Source organism: Artibeus jamaicensis, unplaced genomic scaffold, assembly GCF_021234435.1.
Source record: "Artibeus jamaicensis isolate MK-2021 breed Jamaican fruit bat unplaced genomic scaffold, CSHL_Jam_final contig_1015, whole genome shotgun sequence".
NCBI lineage: Eukaryota > Metazoa > Chordata > Mammalia > Chiroptera > Phyllostomidae > Artibeus > Artibeus jamaicensis.
In genome coordinates, this window is record NW_026521194.1 from 4,591,535 (window position 1) to 4,613,265 (window position 21,731).

The 21,731-nt window shown below is 46.5% G+C and overlaps 1 protein-coding gene across 1 annotated transcript in view; it reads left to right on the forward strand.

The window, feature by feature from the left end:
• The window catches only part of SERPINE2 (serpin family E member 2), a 54,999-nt gene that overhangs the window by 20,772 nt on the left and 12,496 nt on the right, over positions 1 to 21,731 (forward strand). Inside the window, exons 2-4 of the mRNA XM_037139228.2 lie at positions 11,387 to 11,667; positions 14,293 to 14,520; positions 19,168 to 19,365. Coding sequence (XP_036995123.2) covers positions 11,409 to 11,667; positions 14,293 to 14,520; positions 19,168 to 19,365 — 685 coding nt within the window. The 5' untranslated portion in view covers positions 11,387 to 11,408. The remainder of the gene's footprint in view (positions 1 to 11,386; positions 11,668 to 14,292; positions 14,521 to 19,167; positions 19,366 to 21,731) is intronic.

A 21,731-nucleotide genomic window follows, 5' to 3' on the forward strand; every position in this document is an offset into this window, starting at 1 on the left:
GGGCCGCAGAGCCCCACTCCGAGGCGAAAACCACTGCATTAGAGTAACAAACATCCCCTTCAATTCTTGGGCCTTGTAAAGCTGTGGTCACTTGTTTACTCCGAGCATTTGATGATTTCAGCACAGGACCGAGAGGTAGAAAGAAGGCAGTGTTTCTTCACTTTTCCCCTGGTTGACCCTTTAAACTCCATCACAACAGGCAGCACGTCGCACATACTGGCTCCGAAGGTCCCTTTCGGACATCTCCTCACCTGGTACGAGCTGTACGATTTGGGCAGCTTATGTGATTGTTGCGTCATCTGTAAAATGTGAACACTCGTGCCTGCTTCCTAAGTTGAGGGTTCAGCCGCACGTCGAATATAAGAGCTCCAGGTACAGGGACTGGCATGTGGTAGACATTCAGTAAATCATGGCCATTATTTTTGGGTACTTAAGGCCACATTCCACAAGTTTTAAGCAAGTTGGAATTTTTAAAGTTAGCAATAAAAAGTTGCTGCTACCTAAAATAGTAATGAGATCAGTTAATTTCCACTGAACTACAATTTATTTCATAAACATGACTGAGTTCCTACTGTATACCAGGTACTATGCTAAATGCAGGGAATTTTTAAAAATCAATAAACTGTAATCCCTGACACTAAATATATGATATATGGGCTCAGTCACATGAATGGTTCAAGTCATGTGCATCAAAATAGAACTCTACAGCACTTACTGAAAAAACTCAATACGACACGGACTGTGGTCTGTAATGGGATGAAACGTTCATTTTCGTGTGGATAAAGGGCTCTCACTGTACCGTTTCTGAACGCTTTCTGTTTTTCCTGTAACTGGTTTTTTTCACTCAGGTTTTTCGATCCCGTGGTTGAAGCACTGTGTTGGGGTCTGTTGCCTTCTCTGTCCCTCCTGACTGCACATTTCGGCCAGTCTGAGTTCCCGCTGCTGTGTTTTCATAAGCAGAAAAGGGTGGCCTGTTTTAAGTGATCTGTTCATTGTAGAAATTTTGAAAAATATACAGGACCTTATAAAGAATAATAATCGATATCATATTCCTACCATCAGGAATAAAAATATCTAGGTAATATCCTGATATCCATCTTTCTAGTCTTTTTTTTTTGTGCCTGTGTATTGTTTTTACATAGTTAATAAGACCACAGCTCTCTTTTCTGAATTAATATATATGCAGAATATGTTGCCATCTATCTTTATGATAGGGTGTTAGAGGGATGTCGTGAACTGACCCTAATTGTTGGATGTCATAGATCATGGGCTCCCAGATGTGTTCCTGAGCTGAGGATAAAGTGCAAATGATTCATTGAGGAAGGGCCCCCAGGTGACACGGTGAGAAACTGGGACGAGTGGGTATTAGAAAGGGGAGCAGCCATTCAAGGGGAGCTGTCGGGTGAAGTCCCACACTCAGTCTGACCACCCTGGAGAGCTCTGCTGATCTGGGCTACCGCGGGTGGAGAAGCTGGGCTCTTGTGCTCCCTGATTGGCAGTCAGTGGCTGCTGGCCCCGGGGAGGTGGGGAGTGGTTGTGTGCCAACTCCTAGCCACTTAAAGCCACTAAAAAAAATGGCCTTCAACCCCCAGCGGCAATTCTCTGAAGGTGACAGGGGCAAACTGTTAGCAACAAAATGCAAAACTAGAAAAGTGCACAAAGCTGGCAAAAGGTCACCCACAGCATCCCTTCCATTGGAAATTTAGGTTGCAATGGTAATAGCTCTTGCAGTTATTTATTGCAAAGAATATTGCAATGATTTTACTACTGGAAATAACTCCACAGTGAACATTTTTAGACCCAAATCCTCTTGATTATTACCTTAGGGTTGATTGATATAACGCATATTACTGTTCCAACAGGTAAACACATTTTTAAGATTATGTGTACCAAAAATTGCCTTTCAGAAAGACTTTTATTAATTTACACTTCTAACACTTATTCCTCATTTTTTACTAGCAACAATCTAGAGAGTATTCATTTCTCACCTGTGAACTGAAGACCCACCAACATCACTAATTCTAAGGAATCAGAAAAATCATGTTCTTGGTCCAGCTTTGCATATAGACTGAATAATATCTCAAATACCATTTTTGAACTGTATCCAGATGCTATTATAGACAAAAACAATTTGCAATTTATTAAAGTGTTTATGAACTCATGATACTTTTTTAGCATGTATTTTTACAAGTACTAAAAATTTCTTAGTCATAAAGTATTGAATACTTTGTCATGTCTTAAAAAGGTTCTACCTCCTTTTAAAGATTGAGAACCACTCGTTAGTATCACTAGGGTGCCCCAAGGCATCTCTTGGCTATTGATTTGGAAATCACCTGTTTGAACTGTTGCATCTTAAAGATTTGTCAATAAGGAAGTCTGTAGGACTTGATCCCATAAATAAAACAGATTTAGTGATTGAAAAACAAATCTCAGCATCATTAACGGTTGCCTGGAACATAATCACCCACCTCCACCCCCATCATGATTCAATTCTTTCATCTCTTACAGAGACATTAAACCACACCGGGATTGTCTGACTCTGTGTCTCAAACAGTGTAAGGAGGCTGTAAAGGCACAAGCAGGACTTGACCGAAATGGAAGTACCATTTGATCCATTTTTTTAGCTTGATCCTTGAGACTTTCTAAGTAGCTGTTGGGAAAAAAATCAGGGACTATTTCAGGCATTGAGTACTGTGGAAGACAAGGGCGGGGAGCCAGCATTTACTGACCACCTACGCTGAGTCAGATTCTATGCTAGTTTCTGTCTTTCCGTTTGTGCTCATGAAATCCCCATGACCACCCTTGAAATTTGATTTCTTGTATTTCAGGAGAAAGCTGAGGCTGGTAAAGATTGTGACTTGCTCTGGATCCCTTGGTTAGTCGAGATTAGAACTGGGATTTGAACCTTAGGTTAATTTTCCGTCACACTTAGAGGAAAACAGACTAAATGTCCCATAGGCTTGTATTTTAAAAGATAAGCAACTAACAAAGCCCCAGTTACCTTCTTCTTGCTCATTGCCTTCCCACTTTACCCCAAAAGAGATGTAAGCGTGACTAATACGTGGATGAAAGGCTTTTGGATGTCAGTTAGAATATATTTAGCAAAATATGTGTCTCTGCATTGAAGGATCCTTTTAGACTTTGCGGCCATACATTTCAGTGGGTGGGCCTTCCTTTCCTGAGTTGTCTTGTTAGGTTTATTTTTGGTTAAATTAATTCACATCATAGATCAAGTTATGCACTTTGAAGTTTGATAAAAATTTAAGAAGGAATTCAAAGAGGTCTCTCAGCCACTGCCCAGTAACCTGAAGGAGCACGTTTAAAGCCACCACGGTGGTCACTTTGGTCAGTTGGTACTTCCTGCTTCCCCTTTGAAGAGTGAAAGATGCTGACTCATTCTGATAACACTGTACACCTCCCAGGGCATCAAAATGCACTTTTGTTTTGCACGTTCATCTCACTTTCTGCCTTAAGAGAATGTGGCAGACGTTTGGAAGATGAAGGCAGGTTTGGGTGGATGTATCTCAGGAATGTTTGTGGAGGTCCAAGGGACCAGAGCCCTCTCGCCGTCACAGGACTGTGTTTGAGGCTCAACCCCACCTGCTTGTGCATTAACAGCCCCTGTCACTCTGCAGATCAGCCTCCATCTCTGTGGGCCAACCCCTGAAAGCCTCTAGAATGCCTCTTGCCAGACACCCTGAAGAGTTAGAGCGTGGCCTATTGGTAAAGGTACTGGTGAGACACATTTGGCTCAACCGTAAGCAGGTCCTGCTTAAGGCCACTTAGTCTCAACTTGCAGCCTAATACCTTCCCTTCGCATTTATTTCTTTGGGAAGAAAAACTGTCCAAAAAACCCCCAAAACAACAACGGCTGGAAGATGTCCTGATTCTCATATAATCTGATATACTGTTTTTTCTCTACCTGCTGTGGAAGGAATGGTTCGTTCAAAGATAGAATAATAGGGAACTCTGGGCCCTAAGAATGAGGATCCTGGACAAACAGAGACCAGAAGGATATCAAAGCTTTCCCAGTGCTTGAGAAAATGTCATGTTTCACTAAGGGGGGGCAAGGGCTGGTTGTCATACCTCCCCCCCCAAGATACATCAGGGGACTCTCCTCGTCATGCCATGTGCCAGCTCATTTCAGACACTTGAATAGTTAGCATCCCACTCTTAGGAGGAGACTCACTGCCTTCACATGAGGGTGATCTGTTTTGATCAGTCTAGCCCCACTTTCATGCCCAGCTCACTCCCCAGTCTTTTCATCATCCAGCGTGCCTCCCTGGGGCTGCAGGGCTGTGGGAGGCACACCGATTCACGGGTAAACAGCCTGTCTTTCATCATGTGAATTTCCGTATTTGGATATAGTCCAGAGAGTGATGTAAACGCATTTTGGGCTTTCTACATCAGCAATGCTCAGTATTCCCAGCGTTGACTTAAAGTTTTATTAGGAGAGCACACTCAGATTGTGGTCTCTAAATACTGTCTCCCACTAGAGGTACCAGAGCCCTCTGGGGAAGTGCCTGATTCCACCCAGGACAAGAAGCGTACAGAATGAGCCTGCGGGTCATATGAACATTTCAGCCAAACTGAAAAGGCTCAGCTTAAACATCAGTGAGGACAATAAAATTTAAGTGGATCAAGGCCTTTAAGATATTTTTAAAAACATGAGCTTTTATACTAACAAAACAAATAAAACCCCTATGATCAACTGTACAATGCTAGATAACCAACTTATTATCGTTGTGAGAACAATGTGGGGAATGACTCAAACATTTATCCTGCCTGTGCTATACAAATTGAACCTGAGGATAACTCAATAGTTGGTTATGGAGAATTTCTTTTTATAGAAGAGTTCCAGCTAATGAAGAAGGAAAGTTAGAATTACAACAGCATCATTGGGCAACCCCTAATAATACTCTTAAGCAATGATCATGAGCAGCTGCTAAGGTCTCACACACACACACACACACACACACACACACACACACACACGTAGCCACTGTCTCCTTCCAGCACCAGGTACAATGCCTTTATTAAATATTCTCACAAAAAAGAAATTTGGGTCTGACCAGTCTCGAGAGCAGAGGTGACAAACTTCCTGCAAAAAGCCAAGTAGTAACCAACCGAGTTTCTGGCTTTGCTGGTCAGACGGCCTCGTGGTCTCTGTCGCAGCCGGGCAAGTCTGTTCTGCCACCTGTAGGAGCTTGAACGCAGCTGCAGGCAAATCAGCACGGCCAGATCTGACTCAGGAGCACACAGACTTCTGCCCCAGGCCCCCAATGTACAGGAAGCACAGAAGACAGTATCACATGAACGCAATCAGCAAAATCCAGACCGTGGAAAACTCAGTGGGACAAATGGCCTGGTTTCTTCAGCCAAAAAGTTCCAAGGAAAAAGTTAAAAATAAAGATACCAGGAGAAGATGTTTTTTAAAGACAAGAGACCTATCAGCCAGTGTGTGGAGCTTATTTAGCCCCTGAATCAAATAAATTATAAAGAAATACAAGAGAATCAGGGACATTTGAATACTAACTAGGTGTTTAATGTATAAAAGACGTATTGATTTTTGAGTGGGGTAATGATATTGTGTATGTGTATATATAAAGACAGATATATACACACATGTGTAATATATTCCATAGGTTTAGAGTGTCAAAAATATTTTAAATGATATGGTGTCTAGAATTTGCTTCAAAAGAATCTTTGATTTTAGAAGAAATAGGCTAGACCATGAGTTGATAATTATTTTATTTGGATACTGGGGCTTTATTTTATTTTTACACATATTTGAAGTCATTCGTGACATAATGATTTTAAATACATAATTAATAACATGTATCCCTTTAGACATTTTCTAGAGAATGAAAGGGATTTCGCATGAACTAGACACTCTCGGGTCATCCTACCACACATGGGGATCATCTGGCTAAGAGACGGAGCCAGGAGACTCTTTCTCGTGTTTCTTTCCTGCCCAGACTGTTTACATCTTCTTTGTTATAGTCAATAGAGCCGACATAGCTCATTAGCTCATGTGTTACATACAAAATGTATTTTACTTTATTTCGGAAAAAAATTTAGTAGGTTGAAACTAAGCTTCACCTCTTGTGTCCTGCTCTGCTAGTTTCCCATTGTTCCACGTATTGGTGTTTGTTCGACGGGTTAGCGTTTGTTCAGGGCAGGGGTCTGGCCACAGTGCCCCACAGCATGGAGAGGTGGCTTAAGTGACGGCAGCAGGGAGCGAGGGAGCTGCGCCCAGTCCCCGGGGCACGGTTGCTGCGCAGGATGTTTGCCTGAGCAGTGAGGATTCCGCGTTACCAGAACTCCCATTCATTTTCGGTTTTCCTGAGAACAACTGAAAATCTAGGTTGCACATGGCATCTTCTAACTTTTCATTGCTTGAATATTTTTATAATGCCTTGTATTCTAAACCAAACATCTTGAGCAGCTGGATTGGTCCCATGGGTCAACCTCTGCTTTAGCATGTCCCAGTGGTGGGTCCCCAAAGAAGACCCTGTGGGCACCAGGATTCCAAACTCCCTTGGTTGCCATGAGCTTTCAGTCTAGTAGGGAGGGAGAAAAATACTTGTAACACAAAATGAGAGGTACAGGTGGGAAATGCTACGGGAATGCAGAGAAGGAAGGGAATAGCCCTATCAGGGACCATCAGGGAAAGCTTCCCAGGGAAAGCTTCCCATAGCTGTGGAAAGAGCTGAGGGAAGCTCTGGTGTTTGGTAGGTGAGGGGTAAGGGAGAGAAGCAAAGCCTAGGTTAAGGCCAAGACCAAGGACTAGCAACAGGAAATGCCACCCTGCAGGGGGTCCAACCAGCGGCCCCACAGGCCACATGCAGCCCAGGTTGGCCATGAATGTGGCCCAACACAAATCGTAAATTTACTTAAAACCTTTTTTTTTTTTTTTGCTCATCATTTTTCATTGGTATTTGTGTATTTACTGCATGGCCCAAGACAGCTCTCCTCCTTCCAGTGTGGCACAGAGACGCCAAAAGGTTGGACACCCCTGCAGGAGGAGAGTTGGTAGATTTCACAGATTAGCGTTTCCTAGGCCAAGACAGTGTTCTGAACCATCAGGTGAAAATATGCAGCCGACAGCTGGAAGTATGGCATTGACATTCAGCTGAGGATTTGAGCTACAGGTTTGCCTGTGGAGCAGTGACCAACTGAGGTCGGGGGAGGGCAGGGTGGGAAGACTGTGAAGAGTGTGCCCTCTCCCTGCCATTGGCAAGTGGTACGTTTATAAATACAGGGATGCACTCTGTGTCTGGCATTCACAAAACTACCAGCAGTGACTCACTACTCTAAAGCTCACTTAAAGCTCCAAGTAGTGCCCAGTCACTTCCAGCACTTTTTCCACACTGAGAAGGAAGGGTTTGGAGCAAGAGAAGCTAGAAGTTTGTGGGGGGAAAAGAAACCCACATTTGGAAGGATACGCCTGTAATGATGGCTTTATTTATTTAGGTTTATGATCTTCCTCCATGATGGCTTAAGCTAGAATCTGTTTTGTTTTTTTTTTTACTGTTATGAACAAATTATTCAAGACATGGAAACACATTGCTGCTGTGCAATACGATTGGGCAACGTCTTTATTCTTTCTCTCTTATTTGAAAGTTCAAAGTATAATTTCTTTGAAAAATAAACAGGATGTTACTCTGTTCTTCCCATACTGAGAAGCTGCTTGTCCTGTAGAGACGAAGCGTTTCAAAGCCTGATAGCACCAACAGTCATTCTATGCAAAAGACTGTGTGTATGAACACGCATGTGCCTCTGTATTAGGAATTTTATAGGCCTGGAGTAATTGTGCATCAGTATCCACTCTCCTGGCTACGGGACTTTGGAGCAAAGTAAAAGCATGGTCTTTGATGTGTACACAAGCCAGGTGAGTTCAGACGAGTGAGCATTTAGCCTAGGAAACTGAGTCCAAGGAGAAGCTGTGCCCAGAACATCAATCAAAACCAGCTCTGAGTCCAAGTCTCGCACAGCTCCGACACTGTCCCGATGCACGATTATGAAGCTGCACTCAGGCAGCTCCCTCAAACTCCCCAAACCCAAGAAACCAAGGAAAACACCCGTGGCTGCCTTCCCCTGCTATCATAATGGAACTGTTCTTTCAGCCAAACTTCCCAACTGGGTAAAATTCTGCTAAATAAGATGGCTGTTTATTCAGAAGAAAGATGGCTATTTATTCAGATTGTCTTTGCTGACTTTAAGATATTGGAGCTGTTACATTTTTGTCTGTTCCTGATCCTTAATACTTGTTTTACCACCTTCTACATAAATCTATAACATTGAGGTGCGTCAGCCATAAGAGGCAAAACCAATTGGATGTCTTTTATGAGTGTGCAGATTTGAATATTCATTCAAGTACTTGCTAATCCTGGAGGAGTTCCCATAAAGGCTCCAGGGTACAGATGACACCTATGGCGTGCCGAAGGTGGGGGACCGAGGGGACTGTGATGCAAGGAAGGGCCAGTTCAGATTGATGAAGTTCGCGCCAGTCACCGGATTTGACCATGTGTAACAAAGATTGTACAAATTGTTTTAGACTTCTAGTGGCTTTTGGGTATATTTCATTTTAAAGAATACATTTCTCTCCAAAAAAAAAAAGAAGAAGAAAGAGGGAGGGAGGGAGGGAAGATGGACACAATGTCTACTTTTTAGATAAAATGAGTGAAGCTTCCATTATCAAGATTTGGAAACTCTCCAGAGTCCAACAGGCTGAAAGAAATGCAAGGGACTGTCAGGGTATTGTGGCTGGTCCCAGGTGCCAAAGTCAAAATAGGCCACGCTGGCCCTGTGAGAGCCCCCAGCAGGAGCACATGCAGTTCACTCACCTGTTCTGAATTTAGACGGCTGCCTTTGCACAATTCTTTGACTGTGAGGCTCCAGAGAAACTCTGAATGCTCTGTATTTTTTTTAATATGCTTGTTTCACAAAATGTAAAAAAAATTGCAAGCTCACCTGGAATGCCTGCTGGCCTGGTGGTTCACCTTGCGGCCCTGTGCATGGGGGTGTGGTGAGTGGGGACCTCTCACCGCCAGCCCTCCTCCCACCCCAGCCAATGTCCCCCTCCTTGGGAAGTGTTTGGGGTGAACAGTGGGGCTCGGGGCTCAACGCAAACATTTTCCTAGTCACACTCACAAATGTAATTCTAATGGCAATGAAAAATAATTAGCAAAAATAGGACGTAGATAAGCCCTCAGGTTTAATTCCACATGTATTTATTGAACACCTACTATGTTCTGGTCTGGGGTGACAGGAAATAAGTGAATAGACAGAAAGGTGAGGAAGCACCAAATGCCAGTTTTGCCTGATGCTGCCCCGGTGCCCTTTCTTTCTTCTTTTTTTCTTTTTTAATCTCTAAAGTCCTGCTCACTTCATTTTCTATCACAGTTTACCATCAGCATTGACTCTGCATTAGTTTCAGATGTACAGCATGATGGTAAGAAAATCATGTACCTTACGGAGTGCTCTCCCCGCCCCACTACTTCCTGGCCCCATACATAATTATTACAGCATCATTAACTGTATTTCCTCTGTGATAATTTACATCTCTATGACTGTTCTCTGACTACCAATTCGTACTTCTCCATCCCTTCATCTGTTTCATCCGGCCCTCCAGCCTCCCTCCCCTCTGGCAACTGTCAGTCTGTCCTCTGTGTCTGTGAGTCTGTTTGTGTTTACTTTGTTCTTTAGATTCCACGTATAAGTGAAAGCACATGGTGTTTGTCTTTCTCTGTCTGACTTATTTCACTTAGCATCGTATCCTCTAGATGAATGATTTTCAACCTTTCCCATCTCACGGCACGTGCTAATGACCAAAATCCTACAGGGCACCAAAAAATGTAGTTTTTGCTGATCACACAAGAAAAAGGTATAATTTTGATTGATTCACACTGGATGGCTATTGCTGTGTTGGCTGTTACCACTTTTCTTGACAATCTAAGGGAAAAGAGGTCAGTGCTCCTGACTAAAAAGTAAAGTATTGAATGTTTTAAAAAGTCTTGTGGCACAACGGTTGAAAATTGCTGCTCCAGGTCCACCTGTGCTGTTGTAAAAAGTAAGATTTCCTTCCTTTTTATGGCCGAGTAATATTCCGTTGTGTTTGCATACCACAGCTCTTTATCTGCTCATCTGCTGATGGGCCCAGTGCCGTTGCTTTTCCCTGGAGCACCTAGCCCCAGAAGATCCCCTCTTTCTTCTTCTCTGCAGACACTCCCAACCTCGCCCGTGGGAGACGTGCTTGGCAGGAGCTAAATCTAGAAGGCAGGAACCCAATTGGCCACATCACAAATTCTGCTTTTGTTTCACTGCTGCCACTTTTAGGTCCTTATTCAATGACAGTATTTGCTTTTTCATAAACACATGTACATTTCCAATAGAGCTCAAGGAAGAAAGCACATTTTTTAAAAACCACTGTAATTGTAATCAAGCATATCAGGGTAAACCGTGCCATCCTCACAATTGATACATTTACCAATTTTCTGCCCATCATAGATTTAAGGGTGTCACTTAAATGTATTGTAATTAACGATTCTTTACGAAAGGAATATGTTCATGTGAAAAAAACAAGTATACGGTGCACAGTTATAAAACAGTCGTAGCAACGTGAGTGGTTTCCCCCTCAGGATGAAATCCAGGAGCCACACCAGGCTCTCGGGCCCTTCAGGATCCAGCCTCTCCTCCTTTTCACCTCATCCGGGTTCCTTAAGTCACAGCCACCCAACCTCTAACGCCAGGCTTGTTCCTGCCTCGGGGCCTCTGCCCTGCCGTCCGTCTGCCTGCCCTTCCAAACCCTCATTGCCGGGTCTGCTTCTCATCCTTGTAACTCTCCCCGTGTTGCTCCCCCAGCAGAGGTGGCTTCCCCGACAACAGCCCCGTCTTGTATTCCGCTGGCATCACTGTGTCATTGTGCTGACCCTGGTCCCCCTCCGAAGCCACTTCACTGCTTCCTGGTTTGCTCAATATTCTCTGCCTCCCTCTAGAATGGAAACTGCAGGAGGCCAGGGGTCTGACTACCTTTGTTGCAGTTGAATGCCCAGCCCTTAGACAAGGGCCTAACACACAGTAGGCCCTCAGTAAGTGTTGGTTTAATTGAGTGAATGGTGGTTTTGAGTAACAAGTAACAATTAGAATAGTGTCTGGCACATCACTGGGACTTACAAAGCGGAAGTTCCCTTCCTCTCCCTCCTCGTCCCCCTAACAACATATGGTCAAAACCGATTTAATCTATGTTGTTCTGTCTTCAGTGTGTCAAGATGGTATTCAGTTACATGGAGTATACAGTAAATCATACCTGGCTGAGTAAAAAGTAGTCCCCAAAGTGTGCATTTAAGCAGAGTTCAAATGTTCTTTTTCCTCTGGTTTCCAGGGTGGCCTTGCCAGCAGGAACCATGTCTTGGCATTTCCCCTTCGTGCTCGTGGTCACAGTGACGTTGCCCTCCGTGTGCCTCCAGTTCAACCCTCAGCCTCTGGAGGAACTAGGCTCCGACATAGGAATCCAGGTGTTCAGCCAGATCGCCAAGTCCCGGCCTCAGGAGAACATCGTGGTGTCCCCGCACGGGATCGCCTCCGTCCTGGGGATGCTGCAGCTGGGAGCCGACGGCCGAACGAAGGCCCAGCTCACCGCGGTGATGAGATACGGCGTGAAAGGTGCGTGCGCTGCCGCCGCTGGGCTCTGGCTGCAGGGCCCGGCCGGGGTTTTGGGTCAGTGGGTTCCTTGCTGGGTCAGAGCCCCAGAAGCAAGTGGAGCAGCCGGGTGGGTTTTCCCCGGCACCATCCGGAGCTTGGGCCAAGTCCACTCTCAAGCACAGGTGTGGCACTGCTGGCAGGTGGGAGCAGGCCCTGGCCTCTGTTCTGTGGGGCTGTGGGTCAAACCCCCAGCTCTCAGTTTCCTCACCCATGAAGAGAAAACTGCCTGGTGCCCCGCCTCCGTGGCCTACAGGGCTAAACATTCTTTATGGCTCTGAGCGCACTTTTAAAAATGTCACCTGGGCAGGTGAGTGGGTGTGGCCAGGGAGGGAAGCGTGGGGAAGCCTGGTGGTGATGGGACTGTCCTGCATCTGGACTGCGGTGATGGACACGGGATCTGCCTGGGACATAAAATTACACAAAGCTGTGCACACGGTACAAGTGTGAGTGAGCTCTGTGGACGGTCGCAAGGGCAGTTTCCTGGCTGTGGCACTGTACTGTGGTCACACGCAAAGTCCCCGATGGGAGAATCTGGGTGATGGGTACATGGGACCACCCCATCCGCCGTTATGCAACTGCCTAGGAGGCTATAATTATTTCAAAATAAAAGCTACAAAAACATTTTTTTAAAGTAAAGCCCAGTGGGAAAGGCTTAGTTTCTTGAAAGAAAACCCTGTTTTTAATTACCTATTTAAACCTAACTGAAGGGTGTCTGTGTCTCAGCACTCTGGTTTTGCTTTAGCTCGGTTTTCCCCCAGAGTTACCGTCCTCCTGGCCCTTCCACACTGCAGGGGACTCGGGAGCAGGGCTGGCTGCGGGGCCTGCGGGGCTTTGTGCCCTTGAACCAGCCACCTTCCATGTCTGGGTCTCAGTCACTTAATTGGAAAATGCTGGATTTTTCCTACGCATGTTCCTCCACTTCTGCTGGCCATGACATTATAGGATTCTTGACTTGCGTTGACACCTTCAGCTGGAGAGGAAGACGAGGGAGGTGGGAGTTCGCGTGCTGCAGGTGCTGTGGCTGATGGCTGGTGGTCTCAGTGCAGCCTGCCGACCTGCAGCACCCAGTGCCTGACCGCCCTGCTCTGGTGATGCGGCGTTCAAGTTTGCTGGAGTCTGCAGTTTGCTCACCTATCAGCAGCCTGGAAACACTAAATGCCTGGAACTCACTGTTCCGCCACTTGGTCGGAATTTCGGAAACTTTGGTGATTTATCACTTCACGGTGAATCACTTCTAGAATGTAGGGTCTTTCCTGGGGCCACCCTTCAGCCAATCCAGTTCCGGAATAGCAACTGGATTTCTGTTGTTTGTTGTAAAGCCGAGCCAACCCCACTTTCAGCAGTGTTTCTGAAGTCTGGGTGCTATTGGCCAGTCAGCGGTGCCCCGCCCCCGCCCCACCCCTTTCTCCTCCCGTGCTGCTCTGACTTCTGTCCACGTGACACTGATCTGAGGGACCTCGGTGGTCGTTCAGGCCCTACTTCTGGCCCAGCCTCTGAGAATTCACAGTAGTGATGCTCTTGTTGAGGATGGAGGCAGGACAGTGAGGGGCAGAGGGGGCCAGATCTGCTCTGATCTTTTCCCATCAGGAGACCAGGGAGCGTGGAGGAGGCCACGTAGCTGAGAGGCGCAGGCCTGGGACTTGGCCTCTAACTTATAAAATGGACCTGCCCCCTCCTGCTGGGCCTGCCCCACAGAACAGCATGAGGAGTACAGCCATCAGAGACCCAACAAAGGCCTTCGGAGCCGGGGAGTCTTTACCCTGCCCTCGTTTAAAGGGTCCGAAAAAGAAACGCTCTCAGGGACAGGTTGACTCTGCAGAAGACCACCAAGGTCACGCTGCAGGGCATTTCAGGACAGTGTCATTCAGTAAAGCGAGTAAGAAGGGTCTGTAACAAGCTCTTTATATAAACACGTGTCGTCCTTGTAACTTATTTCCCTCTTCCCCACGCTCTGAAACCAAACGAAGCGTGCGTGAATGGCTCACGGAAAATAAATCTCACGCTGCCATAAAATTAATCCCCTTACTTTTTGAGCCTGATATTAAGTAAAAACCACATTGTTCTCGGATGGTGGCACATGGCCATTTTTTATAGTCTTTCGAACGCTTATTTTATTCATTTTTATTTCCAAACTAGAAAAAGAGAATCACAGTGCTAAATCTTTGGCAGGAAAGGGAAGAGCAGTCGGGATCTTAAGTGAGAAGGAGAATGGTTCGGGAAGATTCCTTTCATGTCGCCCTTCGAGGCTCCATAATCGAGGAGCTTGCCGGTCTTCCTGTTGCCCTGGTACCGGGAAGGCCCTCCAGGAGGACGAGGGCCACGTAGGGAAGGTGCAGAGACTGCCTTGAATGTGCCCGATTTGATGCTCAAAGAAAAACGGACTTCTAAGGCCTAGTAATAGTTGTACTTTATTCCTCCCTTTCCTTAATTAACATAAGGACACTGAGAAAGCAAAAAACACAATCTCTTCTACTCACATTGTCTTGTTCAGACTGTTGTTATTTGCCATAAGATAGGAGATAGCTCAAAAAGTAACTTTTGAGAATTCTCATGGAAATATTGCCATGTTTTCTCACGCGCCCCCAGGAGTTGGTAAAACGCTGAAGAAGATCAATAAGGCCATCGTCTCCAAGAAGAACAAAGATACTGTGACGGTGGCTAACGCGATGTTCGTGAAGAATGGCTCTAAGATCGAGATGCCTTTTGTCACGAGGAACAAGGATGTGTTTCAGTGCGAAGTCCGGAACGTGAACTTCAAGGATCCAGCCTCCGCCTGCGATTCCATCAACGCGTGGGTTAAAAACGAAACCAGGGGTGAGTGCTCACAGTTTCCGGGGCAGTCATTTTGGGTGACTTCACACTTTGTGAATGAACGTGTGAGCCGGACTCTAAGATTCCGCCTCGTGCCTGCAAGTCCACGGGGCCTTCTGCCGTGCAAGGCCAGGGCCCTGCTGACCACTTGTTTCCTTTTGACCAGGCCCCGCAACCTCCGCCTGCCTTCCTTCTCTTTTCACGACTCCTCTCATGTCCCCTGGGGGTCTTTCTCACTGCGTCTCATCCCTGAAGCCCTTGCCCACTGGCCCTTGTCTGTTTCGAAATTTTTGTTGCTTATTCTTTCCTGCTTGGTATCTGTTGTCTCCTATGCCTGGAATGTCCTTCTCGGCCTTTAAGATTCAGGACTGATCCCTCTCACCTTCCCTGCCTCTTGCTTCTGTGCTCTCAGGCAGTAGGTGCCCCCTCTCTGGTTGTAATGGGCAGATGACTGTGCCTCGTCTCTGCTCCTTCATTATAGCACTGCCACCCTGCACGACGATTACTTGTTCACCTGCCTCTGTTCTCCCGTGAAACCGAGCAGATGTCTCACGCATTTCAAACCTGTTAATTTGTAAACTGGAGGCCCAGGTGAAACCATCCAGGAGGAGAGGCAGTCCAGAACGACAGAGGAAAGTGAACTCTAGAAATGTAGATTTGGGGACCGTTTGTCACAGAAGGGAAGGTCAAGGGCACAGGAGAAGCAGCAAAAGAGACTCAGAGGGAGAAGCTGGAAGACAAAACTTGGGGGAACTCCGGCTCTCGGCTCATGTAAAACGTGTTCCTGATGCACTGCGTGAGAGCTACTTGGGCTATATGTTTGCAACACAGACCACCAGGCCCAACCTGCTGAGTCAGAGTCTGCAAGGGAGGGGCCTAACATGCTGCATTAAAACTAGTTCTTCCTCGGTCTACCTCCACCACCCATCACCAGACTTACCTGTGAGCGTTTGGTAACCTTTCAAGGGACTAGTGAGGAGATAGACAAGGGATGCTGGAGGGTGGACGAGAGCCAGGCTGGTTTGGGGAAATCCATGGCGTCCCTTCTCAGCAGGATCCTGGACAGCGCAGTAATGAAACCATCAGGAGACCAACAAACGTGAAGGGTTTAGAGGTGTTTCTGAGCCTGTGGTCCGAAGAACAGTGCTAGGACGCTGAGGTCACGAGCTGCTAGACGGCAGTCTGACCGTGGTGTGAACCCCCAGCCCCCTAACGTACTATGTCATGTTAGGTCACGTGAGTATACCACTCACCAGTTGTCAAAGCACTTGGATGCACATCCTGTCCATCAACCGCTTCACGCGCCGCTTCTCTGGGGAACTGAGAGTAACGAGACCCAAGCAGCGCTTTTCAAGCCTGTAGACCCAACTCCCTATTTTTAAACAAATATTTTTAATATTCTCTTTACTGTCCTGAAGTATACACCTAATATAACCTTCACAAAACTTTAAAAGTTAATATGGGGAATGTCAAACTGTATTATAAGGAACAACAAAAGCCATTTATATATGTAGTTCAACAGGTAAACCCAGGGGCACGGACCAAGGCAAGTATGAGGTACCCATGGCATGAAAACCACAAGTTGCATGACCATCATTGATGCAATGTTTTTCTAAAATGGTGCAACACTCTCAGTACATTTCCAAGTAAAGTCAGTCTAGTCTCTGTTCGATTTGCATGGTCGTCACATTCCTGGCAAATTCAATGCACAGTAAAGGTGTGCCCCCCAAAGATACGTGTGTTTACATGGAAAAGAAGAAGGTTCTGGGCTCAGATAATGGTAAACAGATGTGTCACCAATGTGACTGTCCATCAGGGTGTTTGAAAGTTATGCAGGAGGAGGACAACTCTTCATTGTTTCAGGACTGTTTTGGAATATTCAGGACATGCCCCATCTCTGGCTACTGCCCACTTAACCAGAAATGTTCCCACAAATTTCCAGACTGCCAGCTGGGGTGATCTGCCCCTCTGAGAAGTAATTGCCTACATAACAGGTCTCAGAAAAACCCTGGAGACTGAACAGTCCATGTGCGAAGACCGCCAAGTTGGTTTTGTAGAGGCGGCACCTGCCCTGCAGAGAGTGAGAACCAACACAGCGGCCCTTTCCAGTGTGCTGGGGACGCGCCCCGCGGGGCTGCCCCCCCACCTCTCTGCAGCCTCACCTTCTCTCCTCTCACACCCCCCACATGTGCATCGCACCACCTGGAACCCTCCCCTGCCCCTTGTTAATGTCCATTCACTTTCACACTATTCCACGAATAACATCATAGTTAAAAGCATTGAGGTCTGAGTTTGCATCTCAGTTCTGCCCTTTATTGGCTGTGTGACCAAATAACTTATGCAAGTTATTTGACCTCCCTGTGTCTCAGTGTCATCTGTAAAATGGAGACATCCAGTGATACTACAAGAAGAGTTATAACAACATTGATGTTGTTATGAGGATAAAGATAATACAGGTACAGCATTTATTGAAGTGCCCGGCACTTAGCAAATGTTCACGTGTGAGCTATTTTTATAGCCATTAACTCAAGTAGTTTAGCTTCCTCAAGGCACCCATCCATCCCTGACCTTGCTGACAGGTCAGACTCCCCTTGTTTTGCACTCACGTCCTTGAGTACTTCCCCGTGAAGGTAGTCGTTACAACTTCAGCTTTACTCTTTTCCAAGTTCAATTATGTCAGCCTCCACCTCACAGGTACACAGCTCTTTGAGGTCAGAGTTCCTTTTTTTTGGTTTCGTTTTCTTATCTAAGAGAGTACATGGCACCTGATGGCACCTGGGAGGGAGGCATCTAAGGACGGATGGGGCAGAGGGTGGGGAGTGTGTGTGTGTGGACATGCAGACGGATGATGGGTGCGCGTTTACTGCAGTTATCAATGGGAGGTGCCCCGAATGCCTCCTTTGTCTCTAAAATACGCATTTCTTCCCTGTCTCTCCTTATCATTTCTTTTCATTTCTTCATACCTCCTGGGACTATCTCAGTCCTACCAGTGGCAATCAGAGGTTTTATTTACCTTAGCAAAAAAGGTCCAAAGAGGTTTCTTCAGCACTGACCGTGTGCCGAACAGAGAGCTGGATGGGGTTTTAAGAGATGAGTGACAGGTCCTTGTCCTTGTGCAGGTCGTAGTTCACGTGGAGGAGGCAGACACGTTAGATTTGTCTGGGATAAAATACCGTGGTGTCAGGGTGGTGCTGAGAATTGGGCTTAATAGCAACTCCTCGGAGGGGTACGGAGGGTCAGAAAGGTGTATAGAAGGAGCCGGTGAGCTACATCTGGAAGGCAGGCAGGGGCTGGACTGGGTGATGTTCCCAGGACAGGCAGAGACATTCACTGTGGGGGAATCAACTCTAAGCACAGGGTTCTAACTTCCTTCCCAGTCTGTTCCCGGAGGCAGGCCTTGCGTTGAGAAACAGCTATTTATAGTGTAGGCCTTTTTCCTTCCCATCCTGCGGTAAGGTGGCGATGGTGCCCCCTTGTGGAAGGAAGGAGTGGTCACGAACCTGTCGCACTGAGCACACTGTGGGCCAGGGAAACCTAGGTCTGCTTCTCCACCACAATTCACTTAAACATTTGCTTATTGTACGTGGGAATCTTCTTGCCCTTCATTTAAAAGAACTTAAAGCTCTCCCTGCTGAGTTAGATGTTCTTGCTTCTTGAGAAACCGTTGGTTTTACTCTCACCATTTAATACATTATAACTCGCATTTATATTATGCACTCTTTTGTTTCTTTTAAATATGTTTGGGCTGAACGCTGCACTGAACTCATTTTAATAGCTTTGGGTGTTAGTGACGTCTACACACACACACACACACACACACACACACGCAGACTCTTCCAATCTGGGGCCAAAGGAACCTAAACGGAAAACCAAAGTGTCAAACTCAGGTGGCACTTGGAAGCATCTTTGTGACGTCACGGGAGCACCCTAGAACGACGGTTGTAGCTCCTGCACTCCCGACACAAGCAAGGTGGACCCTCCCCGTGTCTTGTGAAGATCATTTTTCTTCAAGATTGGGAGTTCTAGAACAGGCCTCCCTTCTTTTCACCGCTGTGCTATGACCACCTAGCTTGACCCCTGACCTGTAAACATAGACGTCAGTTTTAACTTCGGCTCTTCTTTAACCACAGGTCACAAATGAACGCTCAACATTTGCAAAATCTCAAGGGAAATTAAGCATTTACCTTCGATCATTACAGGGCATAGTGTTCCTTTATCTAGACTGGGGTTAGATCAACTCAGTGGTTGAAACAGCGCAGCTGCTGATCTTGTGCTGAACAGACACCCTCACTGATCATCAGATATTAGCAAAAAGAGGGAAGTTCATGAATAATTAAATGCAGTTTGTTTGGATGAGTGAAGTTTTCTAAAGCGTGGGGCTGAGAGAGAACAGGTACAAAAGAATTCCCTGATGAAACGTTTAGTGATCCCTACCTGGAGGGTCTCCTCTGGTCTCTGAGTTTTAACTCGTTTTCTGTTTTAATTTTTAGTGAGGAGAAAGAATTAGAGTGCACAAAGGGTGTTGTGAAAAATTGTTTCTTCAAATCTTTTAAGAAGTCCTTTGACCTTTCCATCGACCTGACCCAGCAGCTGCCCTTGCCCTCCCGTGACCTGAGCCCTGAGTTTCCTCTCTGTTCTGTGGCCCCACAGGCAAGATCGACAACCTGCTCTCCCCAGACCTCATCGACGGCGCGCTCACCAGAATGGTCCTGGTCAACGCCCTGTATTTTAAGGGTTTGTGGAAATCACGGTTTCGACCCGAGAACACAAAGAAGCGTCCGTTCATGGCAGCTGATGGGAAGTCCTACCAGGTGCCGATGCTGGCCCAGCTCTCTCTGTTCCGGAGCGGTGAGTCCACGCGTTCGAGGCCCCATTCTGCCAAAAGGACCGGCTGCAAAGCAGATGCTTTTCACTGCAGAGCAGGGAAAGGACTCCGTGACTGCTTTCACTGAGTTCAAGGGCAAACCTGCCTTTTATTTTTATATTTTGAAAGAGCAAGGGAGGGCAGGGCAGGATTTAAAAAAGAAAAAAAAACAGCTCAGGGTACTCTTTGTATTATTTGTGAAGGTCATGTATCAACATGTAACACATAGAGGCTTTTTAGGCTGAAAATGTAAAGAGGAAAGAATAATTTATGAAGTTAGTGTACATGGGCATTAAACATGTAACAGCATTATCAACTCATCATTGGCTATCTTACATTACGAAATTAAAAATAAGCAAAAATTAGTGCTGGTTATTGTGGTTCAGTGGGTTGAGCACCGGCCTACGAACCAAAGGGTTGCCAGTTTGACTCCCTCCCAGTCAGGGCACATGCCAGGACTGTGGGACAGTTAGCTGGTGGGGGACTCATGAGAGGCAACCACACATTGATGTTTCTCTCCCTCTCTTTCTCCCTCCCTTCCCCCTCTCTAAAAATAAATAAATTTTTATTTTAAAAAAAAAGCACAAATTAGATTTCCATGTGTCGATTTAGCAAGAATTATGAAGCTGGAGAAAGCCCACAGTGGTGGCTGTAGGTGGGAGATGTGGACGCCCCGAGCACGGTTGGTGACAGGGAGCCGTGCTCCAGAGGACTTGCCAGAGCCCTTGTCCCGGCAGTCCCGCACCGGGAAGTCGACGTGCTGAAGACAGTCACACACTAGCAGACAAGTGGCAGCCAGATACACACACATAGTGGAGCAGGTTCGATAGTTAGATTTAGTTTTGTATAAAGACTGTAATACATGTCTGACTTCAGACAACAAGTGATAGGACAACAGGTGCCGATTCATCTCATTTAAGTAGGATCCTTGCTCTGTATTCGTACATCTGTAGCGATCTGTGTTGGAGGATGTTCGATTCAGTGTTAACAGTGGTAGTTTCTCTATAGTTCCGTTAGAAATTTTCAGAAATGTGTGTTCATTTTGCAGTCAGGAAAAACGCACGGCCCATCTCTGCCGTCATTGCTACACCGTAGATCACAAAGGTTGCTTTTTACACCTGGTTTTATTGAAGCATCTGTGGTCCAACCGAAGCTCCTCTTCTTTCTACTTCATGAGTTCGCCTTGTTGTCTCCAGCCTGGGCCCAGGGTCCCAGGCATTTCCTTTGCACACTGTGCATTTGTGAGCCTCAGGCACTGCCCAGCCTCTCCCCAGCTGCCCTGTTCTTTGACTTAAGGAGTGACTCACAAGAGGGACGCAGTAAACAAAGTCCCTTCCCTTCTCACTTGTCATGCGTCAACCTTCCTAGTGAAATTTCGCCATTCATGCGATAAATTTTTTAAAAAGATAATATATATTTAAAAACCCTGCAGAAACATAACCTCGAGAAGCCCCCAAGAATAATAAAAGGCTCTTCTGCCCCGAAGTCACTGTCGATGGAACGCCAGTATGGCCACAGCACAGCTCCAGAGAGGAGCCGTTTCTTTCTATCTTGGTGCGCGCTTTGCATTCTAACAGCATTAAAAGCAAGGGGGGCTCATTTACTGTACGTTTTTATTGCTGGGAAAAAAACAAAAACCCTGACAAATAAGTTAGTAGTCCAAGATGAAAAGGCAAGGAATTCTACAGGCATTCCCATGAAAGATTCAAATGATTGCGTTTCCAGGAATGGCTGTGAACGCGCTCTTCTCGAGTGTATAAGTCATTCCCTGAGAGGAAGCTACGCCGCCCCGAAGCGTTTCAGTTCAGAACTCCTTTGTCTAAGGACGGGCGTGTGTGTTTTGCAGGAAGCGGTGTACAAATACATTGCTGTTATCAGGGGTTCATGCTCTGTACAGCGTCCGTGGCAGACCTCTTCCCTCCCCGATCTGCGCCCTCCCCTCTCCACCCTGTCCTGAGCCCCAGGGGCTACACCCGTGGGCTCCTTTGCCCCCTGGCTTCCTGTCGTGTTGGCTAGTGGGACAAACCAGCAGGTGACAGGGATAAGGGGGAGAGAGGGGTTGGGCCCCTGACTTCCCTGCCCTCTCAGAAGTCACCAGGGCCCTGCATCTCTCCACCAAGGTCTCACTTAGCTTCTGCCATCAGGGCACAACCAAAAGGTGAGGGAGGGGTCACTTCACCTGCTCCCACCCCTCCCAGCCCAAGGCTGGTCAGGGTGTCCCACCGCTTGTAGCCCAGGGTGCTGCCCTTAATGGTTTCTTTGTACTCTGCCCGTGCTTTAGAAGTAATCCCTCCATCAAACCCCGTTTCACAGAAAGATGGGCAGGTTTGGCTCGTCACAGGGCCACCAC